Source organism: Scyliorhinus torazame, chromosome 27, assembly GCF_047496885.1.
Source record: "Scyliorhinus torazame isolate Kashiwa2021f chromosome 27, sScyTor2.1, whole genome shotgun sequence".
Lineage (NCBI taxonomy): Eukaryota > Metazoa > Chordata > Chondrichthyes > Carcharhiniformes > Scyliorhinidae > Scyliorhinus > Scyliorhinus torazame.
Genome location: NC_092733.1, coordinates 9,286,674 through 9,297,180, shown reverse-complemented (window position 1 = coordinate 9,297,180; position 10,507 = coordinate 9,286,674). Strand labels below are relative to the sequence as shown.

The 10,507-nt window shown below is 48.9% G+C and overlaps 1 protein-coding gene across 4 annotated transcripts in view; it reads left to right on the top strand.

Moving 5' to 3' along the window:
- Positions 1–5,294: 5,294 nt before the first annotated feature.
- The window catches only part of LOC140403188 (transitional endoplasmic reticulum ATPase-like), a 50,395-nt gene continuing 45,182 nt past the window's right edge, over positions 5,295–10,507 (top strand). The window contains exon 1 of one of the 4 annotated variants that reach the window (XM_072490926.1): positions 5,295–5,603. In XM_072490926.1, the coding sequence (XP_072347027.1) occupies positions 5,587–5,603 (17 nt within the window). In that variant the 5' untranslated portion in view covers positions 5,295–5,586. Of the gene's footprint in view, positions 5,604–5,875; positions 5,895–7,890; positions 7,910–10,507 lie in introns of those variants that run through there. The other 3 variants (XM_072490922.1, XM_072490923.1, XM_072490924.1) reach the window with 3 other exon arrangements.

The following is a 10,507-nucleotide window of genomic DNA, read 5'->3' as shown; positions in this document are numbered from 1 at the left end:
TGAAGGTTGGTATGCAGATACAGCAGGCGGTAAGGGAAGCTAATGGCATGCTGGCCTTCATTGCAAGAGGATTTGAGTATAGGAGTAGGGATGATACACCATTTATTTGCCTGCTGAATAATGTGACGAAGGAGACCGATGCAGCAAGGTATTAAAGGCTGCAATAATCAAACATGCACTTTTACATAGAATCGACAACGCACAACGGTCATCCAGCCCGAGTGGTAATTACATTCCATGTGAACTGGCTGCCGAGTTAAAAGGAAATTCTAATGTTCTTGGCAGCTCTTGTGATGAACAGTTACTGCCTTGTCATCATGTAAGGTGATGTCCCCTTTAAGACCGGGCTTGGAGCCCTGGGGACTCCGCCTCTGGCTCCGCCCATCTGTGAGCCATATACAAGGGGCTGCCTTGTGGGCTGTGCAGCAGTTAGCACATGTTTCGGCTCTAGCGTAGTTCTTAGTCTATTAAAGCCTTCTTTACCATTTACACTCTAAGCGTCGTTATTGAGGGTACCTCAGCTCTATTGCGGAAGGTTTTAGTGTTGATCTCCGAGGGTAAGTTGCATATGAATGCTTCCTCAAAATGGGGGGGATCCCGCAAGAGGCCAATAAAGTGTATCCCTGTTTGATGAAGGGTTTGTTCCTGATGAGCAAGCGATTCAAATTTCTGATCTGGGCAGGAATTCTGAAAAATTGTGCTATTCTCAAACGATGTAAATGCAGGGACTCCGCCGGGAGAAGTGTCCCATGATGTGAGAATCGACATTGGGTAAAATGGATAAAGAGCTGGGAATGATACGAACAGTCCTGCTTCTTAATTGAGCCAAGGGTCTGCTGAGGGGTAGTTGATCTTTAACTGACCCAGGAGAAACATATAGCCTTGTCATAAAGGGATATGCCTGGTATTGCGTTTTACATGATATACATGGGGGGCACGGTAACACTTGCTTCACTGCGCCAGGATCCTGGGTTCAATTCCCGGCTTGGGTCACTGTGTGGAGTGCACGTTCTCCCCGTGTCTGCGTGGGTTTCCTCCGGGTGCTCCGGTTTCTTCCCACAAGTCCCGAAAGACATGCTTGTTAGGTGAATTCTCCCTCCGTGTATCCGAACAGGCGCCGGGGTATGGCGACGAGGGGCTTTTCACAGTAACGTCATTGTGGTTTTAACGTAAGCCTACTTGTGACAATAATAAAGATTACTAATGCTTGTCTTAAGAGTGACTTACTGTAAATAGAGGAAGGGATGCATGTAAAAACCTTGCAACAAAAGAAATTCGGCACTATTTGCTGCAACTTTTTTGAGAGCAGTGCGATCTTTCAGACGTGGAAATTTGAATTGCCTGATCGTTGAAAACGAATCCTTTCTCAGAAGAGGGGCTACCTGTTCCTCGCGCTGAGTAGGTATTTGAGCCACTGTCTGAAGTTCACGTAATCAATATGACCTCACCAGCTTTCCTGATGCACCTCAGTGGGCCAGGCCCTGAGAATTTTCATCCCATCCCTTTGTGGAAGATTGCAAGAAGCAGGTTTTCCGTCATCCTGCAGTGTTTGCTAAGCGTCTCTGGTGTGTTTTTTTTTTTTTTGTATCTCTTGTACCATCTGTCCAGGAGACTGTCCTAGTCTCAAGGGTTACCCATTTCAGTCACTTTCATCCATTATCTTCGGTGTGTTCACACCATCTTCCAGGGCCCTCTTGTGTCTGTGCTGTGGAAACTATCCAATGATAGCAACAGCTTGCACCTACATTCCAAACCAAATATCACCAGGTGAAACCTGACACTGAGTCACACAAGGGGAGGTCAGGACAGCTGACCTTTAACATGGTCAAAGATGTAAGTATTAAAGACGACTAAAAAAGTGAGCGGTGACCTTATTCAAACCCCTGAGGGGGTTTGACAAGGTAGATGGGGAGATGTTTTCACCGGTTGGAAGAGTCTCGAACAAGGGGACACAGCTCCAAGACAAAGGGTGGGTCATTTAAAACTTCAGGTGCGTAGAAATTTCATCTCGCAGGGGGTGGTGAATGTCTGGCATTCTCTGCCCCGGAGAGTGGTGGAGGCTGGATCATAGAATCCCTGCAGTGCAGAAGGGGGCAATTCGGCCCATCGAGTCTGCACCGACCCTCTGAAAGAGCACCCGACCTAGGCCCACCTCCCCCCCCTCTCCCCCCCCCCCCCCCCCCCCCCTATGCCTGTAACCCAACATAATCTTTTAGACACCAAAGGGCAATTAAGTGGTCAATCCACCTAGCCTGCACATCTTGTGGGAGGGAACCCACGGAGAAAGTGCAAACTCCACACCCGATAGTGACCCACGGTCGGATTGGAAACAGTCCCAAACACTGCCACCGCGACATTCTTTTTTTCCCCAAGCAAAGACCGAACCAATCGAACAGACTTGACTTTACTGATCGAATTTAGAAATGGTATTGCAGTAGTCCCCCACAGTTCTGCTGCTTGTCCTGTTTAGGCTCAGAGACCCCTCACACCGCTGCAGCTCCAGAATGCTCTGCTCCTCAACATCTTCCTCTTCATCATCTTGCTGGACGTCACGATATTGTGCAGGATGTCTACGGAAGCAATCAGGTCGGTGCTGACAAAGGACTGAGCATGCTGGAACTCCACTAATGCCGACGCCACCTTATGGGCGGAACGGTAGCACAGCAGTTAGCACTGTTGCTTCACAGCACCAGGGTCCCGGTTTCGATTCCCGGCTTGGGTCACTGTCTGTGCGGAGTCTGCACGTTCTCCCCGTGTCTGCGTGGGTTTCCTCCGGGTGCTCCGGTTTCCTCCCACAAGTTCCGAAAGACGTGTTTGTTAGGTGAATTGGACATTCTGAATTCTCCCTCCGTGTACCCGAACAGGCGCCGGATTGTGGCGACGAGGGGCTTTTCACAGTAACTTCATTGCGGTGTTGATGTAAGCCTACTTGTGACACTAATAAAGATTATTATTATTACCTTCCATGTTTTTTGTCCTCACCGACAATCACATCAACTCCCTCCTCCCCAGTTTTCCAGAGCATAACAAAACCTCACCACCCCACACCACCCCTCTCCCGCACTAGCTCAACGTCATCGTTAGAAGTCTTTGAAGTGGGGGGGGGGTGAATAAATGCGTGATAGACCGAGGAGTAGAGGGCGATGGGGAAATGGCGCAATAACAGAGTTGAGGCCGGCAGAGATCAGCCATGATAACATTGACTGGCCGGATAGGCTTGAAGGGCCAAGTGGCCTACTCCTGCTTCTATTTCCCGTGTGGTGTACTTGGAACTTCAAGGAGATGGAGGGGCTTTGGTTGGGAGTTCCAGTGTTTCTGGCCTCAGCGAGCATCTTGCGTGGCAAATGGGTTTAGCGAGGATAAGGTCACCATCTCACAGACCAACGGGATGTGCTAATTCCGTCAGCGTACACTTGTTGCTCGACCATGTTCCCCGGTCGGATGACGGCCATATAACCAAAGACTTCACGGGGAATTGGAAACTAGGACGTCTGGAAGCGAGCTATGAAGATGGCGCACATTGGACACTGACAACTGGGAGACCGTGGCTGACAGCTGTGACCACTGGAGGCTGACTATTCGGAAAGGCATTGGAGGAGGGGAGCGGAAGCACAAAGAAAAAGCTTCAGCTGGCCAGGAAGAGGTAACAGTTGTCAAATGTTGGTATTAGAAATCATAGAATTTACAGTGCAGAAGGAGGCCATTTGGCCCATCAAGTCTGCACCAGCCTTTGGAAAGAGCACCCTCCTTAAGCCCACGCCTCCACCCTATCCACCCAGTAACCTCACCCAACCTTTTGGACACTAAGGGGCAATTTAGCATGGCCAATCCACCTAAACTGCACATCTTTGGACTGTGGGAGGAAACCGGAGCACCCGGAGGAAACCCACGCAGACATGGGGAGAATGTGCAGACTCTGCACAGACAGTGACCCAAACTGGGAATCGAACCTGGGGCCCTGGAGCTGTGAAGCAACAGTGCTAACTACTGGAGTGCTGTCCACATGGAAGGAAGAAGGATAGGATAAAATCCAGAGTACAGTTAAGCCTTGTTGTCCACATGGGATGTTCCATAAAGACACGAGTGGAGAGGAAGAAGTGAAAATAACAGGAAAACCCAGAGAAATACAGGTATTTTAAAACTATCGCCAAAGTCCCAGGTGACCATAGGCTGCTTTCCTCTTTGAGAGAGAGCTGACTGGTGGTGATTTAACCTGGGGGTCACCACACCTCAGACGAGGGGCGAGGTTGAATAACACATATTAAGGGCTTTTGACACGGCAAAACATCCCATTCTAGGGCCCACTACAGTGGACCATAACCCCACAAAAATGGACACCAAGGCCAAGCCAAAGGAGATATTAGGACAGATGACAAAACTTGGTCAAAGGTGGGTGATTTAAAACTACGAAATGGAGGGGAGGCGGGTGACTGGTTTGCTGACAGATGTTCCAAAAGGGTTTAAGGTCTATCTTTGCTAAAAGTGTGTCAGCTCCGGATCCACAAGGAAACTGAACCGCTATCATGAATGTGAACGACACACATGGTATAAATCCCACTGAAGCAGGAAAACATTCACCCAGCCCTGCTATTCTATTAGGAGGCCAAAGTTGTGGATCTAATTTGCGATAGGGGCAGTGGAGGAGGACTGGAGTGAACGGAATTTTACACGTCAAAGTGAACGTGTGTGAAAAGTGGCTCGGTTTTTAATTCGCTCTCCACAGTAATCGATGTTTTCCAACATTTGGGTTCCCACTTATCTCCAAATTCTATTGCACAGTGGTTAGCACCGCTGCCTCCCAGCGCCAGGGAGCCGGGTTCGATTCCGGCCTCGGGTGACTCTGCGTGGAGTTTGCACGTTCTCCCCGTGTCTGCCTGGGCTTCCCTCCCGCAGTCACAAAGATGTGCAGGTTAGGTGGATTGGCCACACTGAGTTGCCCCTTAGTTTCCAAAGATGTGCAGGTTAGGTGGGGATTGGGCTGGGGAGTGGGCCTGGGTTGAGTGCTCTTTCGGAGAGCCGGCGCAGACTTGATGGGATGAATGGCCTCCTCCTGCACGGTAGGGATTCTACTGTTCACAAATACCAACCAATCACAATTGCCGTCAGTCACTGGGTCGGCCTATAGGACCCCGTCTAATATGCAACGCAAACATAGGGGGGGGGGGGGGGGGGGGTAGCAAAGAGAGAGATAGTGCAAAGCCCAGAATAACGTGTTGGTAATTTTTTTTTCCAAAGAAAAGAGCTGACAATTAGAAGTGGGCCATTGCTCTGATTCTATTTGTCTTCCTGTGTGTCTATCAAGTGCTGACAGGGATGCCTGGCTGTTGGGAAAAGGGAAGGGGGAGGGGAGTTGGCCGACACAAGCTGAGTGCAGCTGGAGAATGGATCATCCAGAGCGGATTGTGACTTAAGCACCAAGCAATCTGACATTTCAGCTCCGGCAACGGCAGAGAAATAGAGACAGAGCGAGGGACAGAACAGTGCGAGCTCCACACACACACACAACACACACACAAAAAAAAGGGGGAAGGACGATTTTTTAAGGAGCTTGGAAACCCTACTGCGCGTCCGTTCAAATAAATCATCATGCCAAAATCAGGAGAGTACGTATTCCAGCTTACAGTTATTTTTGGCTTTTTTGCTCGTCAGGCTATTGCTATTTTCTGTTCAAACCTCACCGAATAAAAGAGCTGACCTTTACGGATATTGCCTGTGATATTTTAAACCTTAATGATTTAAAATCATAATAATAATAATGAGTGCTAATGAGTTCATGACTTTTAGAATGCGTTGTTAGACGGAACTTAATTGGCCGCAGTGTTGTTGAAGTGAGCGAGCTGGATGGAGACTTAAGTTGGGACTGCTCGCCGGGTCTCTTAAGTCAGTGAAATTTGGTAAAGTTAAATTATATTTGTTGCCTTTTATTCGCGGTTCGAGGGGCAAAGTTTGTTCTCGTGTGCTCTGATCTGGAGCAGGAGTCACATGCTGTAATCAGAGTTGCTGTTGATTTCCACCACCCCCTCAGGGGTGGGGTGGGGGTGGTGATCAGCGCTTTTGTTTGAGATATAAAATGTATGTATCTTTTCTGTCCTTGGGGTGACACCTTGAAACAAAAAACTGAGCAAAATTCACAGCCATTTTTCTGTGTGAGTGTGTGTTTTTTTAAATGAAATGTCTTTTCAGTAATCCCTCCCCTTGTCCGGCCCTATTTGCCTGGGCTGAGCGATAATACAAATGAGCTGTTTCCAAGGCCTAGCAGTGTCATTTCGGTAGTAGGCCAGTGGGATATTGATTCACTTATTGTGCAACTTTGGAATGACACAGGGTGTTTTCAGAGTCGTTTGGTCAACGCTGGTGTTTATGCCGCACTCGAGTCTCCATCTCACCCCCAGGTCATATCCCTGAGGGGGTCATCGAGATCCACAGCACACAAAAAGCCCTCGGCCCATCGTGTCTGCGCCTTCCAAGCACCTATCCATTCTAATTCCATTTTCCAGCACTTCACCTTGCGTGCTACGTTTCAAGTGCTCATCTAAATAATTATTGAATGTGGTGAGGGTCCCCACCTCTCTCTCTCCCTTTTAGGCAGCGAGTTCCAGATTCCCACCACCCTCTAGGTCAAAGGTTTTTCCTCACATCCCCTCTAAATCTCCCACCCCTGACCTTAAATCTCTGCCCCCTGGTTATTGATTCCTCTGCCAATCGGAAAAGTTCTTTCCTATCTATGTCCCTCATAGTTTTGAACACCTCAATGAGGCCCCCCCCCCCCCTCCCCCCCCCCCCCCCTCAGCCTTCTCTGCTCCAAGGAAAACAAGCCCAGCCTCGCTCCATAGCTGAAACGCCCTGGCCCAGGCAATCGCCCCTGCACCCTCTCCAGTCCAATCACATCTTTCCTATGGTATGGCGACCAGAACTGCACTCAGTACACGAGACTGGCCTAATGAACATTTTATACAGCTCCATCATAACCTCGCTGCTCTTATATTTTGATCACAGAATCCTCACAGTGTCGAAGGAGGCCATTTGGCCCATTGACTCTGTATCGACCTGTTGTGTGCTGCTTCGGACAACACAGGTTGCTACTTGATGCAGTCTTAACTAAAGGATGCTCCAGACTCTGAAATGAGTTCAACGTGTTTATTGAACTATTAACACGGTTCTCAAATGAGTTTGACTCTCTGCTAATCTAACTGTAGTAACTCAGTCTAACTGTAGCAGCTCGCTCTAAGCCGTGTGCTGGGGTGTGATGCTGCTGATCAACCCTGTCTAACTCTCTAGATGTCTGTCTGGGGAAAGAGGCAGGGTGTGACTGTGCCTCATCCCTTTTATAGTGTTTATGTCATGCCCCCTTGTGGTGATGCCGCCTCTGAGTGTCCTGACTGCCCATTGGATGTGTCCTGTTCTGAGTGTTCATTGGTTGCATGTTTGCATATCATGACATGACCCTTAGAATGAGCACTCTGCCCATGTCCACGATCCCGTTCCCCACTCTATCCCTGTAACCGATACCCTAACCCGCACATCTTTGGGCTGTGGGAGGAAACCGGAGCACCCGGAGGAAACCCACGCACACACGGGGGAGAACGTGCAGACTCCACACAGACAGTGACCCGAGGCTGGAATCGAACCTGGGACCCTGGCGCTGTGAGGCAGTGCTGACCCTCCGTGCCACCGGACTGCCCCGAGGCATATTCCCCGCCTCGTCTAATAAGTCACAAATGACTCAAAACGTTAACTCTGTTTCTGTCTCCACAGATACTGCCGGACCTGCTGCCTTTTTCCAGCACTTCCTGTTTCCATATCGCATATCCTTCTATTCCCCTTTTCCCCCCTCTTTGCTGCCCCTTTGAAGCATCTACGGGACTCAACCCCTCTTTGCAGAGATTTCCACATTCACACCACTCTCTGGGTAGTTCTATTTTTGATCTGTTGTCGACCCAGCCCAAAACGAAGGCCGCTCTGCCCATTGAACCTGGGCTGGTGGTTTGAAAGAGCCGTGCAAACACCCCAGTGACCCTAATCTTTGTCCATAACCCTTGCCTTTGGATCACTGGCCTTCAGTTTTAGATTAATCACTCCCTATCCAATTAAACCCCTTCCGTAGCCTTAGAGACCTCTGAGGTCATACCCCAGACTTTCACTTCGGGAGAAAGGATCCCCAGGTTGTTTGGGACTTTCCCTGGAACGGTATTCATTAGCCGAGCATCACTCACTGCCTGACCTCCCGCAGCAAGAGTGCCAAAGTTGCTCGAGGCTTTATGTACAAATGCACGGTCGGCATGAGTCAGCACCTCCAGAGGAGAAAACTGGAAGGGAAATGACTGTAATTTTTTTTAACCACTTTGTGAGTAGACTGAACATTAGTGATCCCTCCGGTATCGTGACTTCATTGGCATAATTAGAAAGACTCCCATCCCTATGTGAAACGTTATTAGTCCCCGAAATGTCTCAATGCTTACTGCAAGATGTTTATACCGTGGACAGTTATTTTCACGCAGTCATACCTCCCTCAGACCCGAATAACAGAACTGACGGCTTTCCCGGCCAATATCCACCCCAACCAATATCTCAAAGTCTGCAGACTATCTGGTTTTTTTTAATGAACTTGCTGGGCGCGAATTGTCAGCTGGGCTTTCTGTGTTTAAACAGCGACTGCCTGCTTCAACATTCGCAGTGATAGGAACACGATATTCAGGAAAGTTTAAATCAAGTTCTGTCTCTTGGATTTGTCTGCCTAGCACTCATTGGGCAACCTCCGAAACCATAGGATCATAGGGAATGATGAGAAAATATCAGCCATGATTGAATGGCGGATCAGGCCCGATGGGCCGAATGGCCTAATTCTGCTCCTACGTCTTCTGGTCTTCTGGAAGAGGAACTGGGTGACACTGTTCGGCCCCTCATTAATGGCTGGTCTGGCTGTGACCTTAACCTTCCTGTCTATCCTCCATAATCTTTGATTCCTTTATCAATCAAAACTCTGTCTTAACTCACGCGGTAGGAAAAAACAGCAAAACTGGATAAATAGGAGCATAGGAACAGGAGTAGGTCATTCGGCCCCTCCAACCCTGTCCTGCCATTCATTGAGATCATGGCAGGCCTGTGGCCTCCCTCCATATCCCTTAATCTCTTTGCCGAACAAAAATCTATCTCCGATTTAAAATTAACAACTGACCGATCAAGAGAGAGAGTTCTAAACCTCTGCCACCCTTTGAGTGAGGAATTTCTTCCTAACATCTCTCCTGAACGCTCTGGCCCTCATTTCTAGACTGTGCCCCCTAGTTTTAGAATCTCCAACCATTGGAAGTAGTTTATCTTTATCCATCCTGGCTTTTCCTGTTCATATCCTGAATACTTCGATCAGATCACCCCTTAACCGTCTACATTTTAGAGAAAACAGGCCTAATGTGCGTAATCTCTCCTCGGAACTTAACCCCTGAGGTCCCAGGTAACCCTGGTACATGCTGACTGGTACTGGTCCAAACCGGAGTTCCTTTTTAAGGTATCCAAGACCAGTTCAGATCTGTGCCAGTCATTTCCCAAGAATTCCTGGTTTTCCCTATCGAGCTCCTGCTCTCTGGAGGGGGGATAATTCTACAGACTCACGACCCTCAGAGAAAATTCTCCTCAGCTCAGTCTTAACTGAGAGACATCTTACTTTTAAACTGAGCCCCCTAGTTGTAGGCTTGGCCCGAGAAGGGGAACATCCTTCAAGCATCCACCCTGTCAAACCCTCTCAGAACCTTACACATTACAGTAAGATCCCCTCTCTTCTGAACTCCAGGGAGTATTGGCCCAACCTTCTCTCCTACCGTGGACATGATGGGGTGTGGGTGGGAAACAGCAGCTCTTTGAAGACCTGAATCATAGACTTCCTACAGTGCAGAAGGAGGCCATTTGGCCCATCGAGTCTGCACCGATCCTCCAAAAGAGCACCCTACCCAGACCCATCCCCCAGCCTCATCCCTGCAACCCTGGTTAACCTGCACATCTTTGGACACTAAAGGACAATCTAGCATGGCCATTCCACCTAACCTGCACATCTTTGGACAGTGGAAGGAAACCGGAGCACTCGGAGGAAACCCACGCACACACGGGGAGAATGTGCAAACTCCACACAGTCACCCAAGGCCGGAATTAAACCCGTCTCCCTGCCACTGGGTGGCAGCAGTGCTGACCCCACCGTGCCGACCACGTATTACGGTCGAATTAGAAAGTCTGCTTCCTGTTTAAGATCCCGCCGAGTGATGTATGTGATAAGTGAGCGAATCACATTATAGTCCAATAGTGTGGTTATCAGTCAGACAGGCTCTCCCACTGGTCATTTTGTTACACTCTGCTTTGGCCTAGTTGACAGTTCATTGAACGATCCCTTTATTCACAAGTGTTCATACAGGGACACCAGATTAAAAAGCTGAAGATCAGGGTCCACTGAGTTCACCTTTTCTTAATTTAGAGTACCCAATTCTTTTTTTTCCAATTAAGGGGCAATTTAGCGTGGCCAATC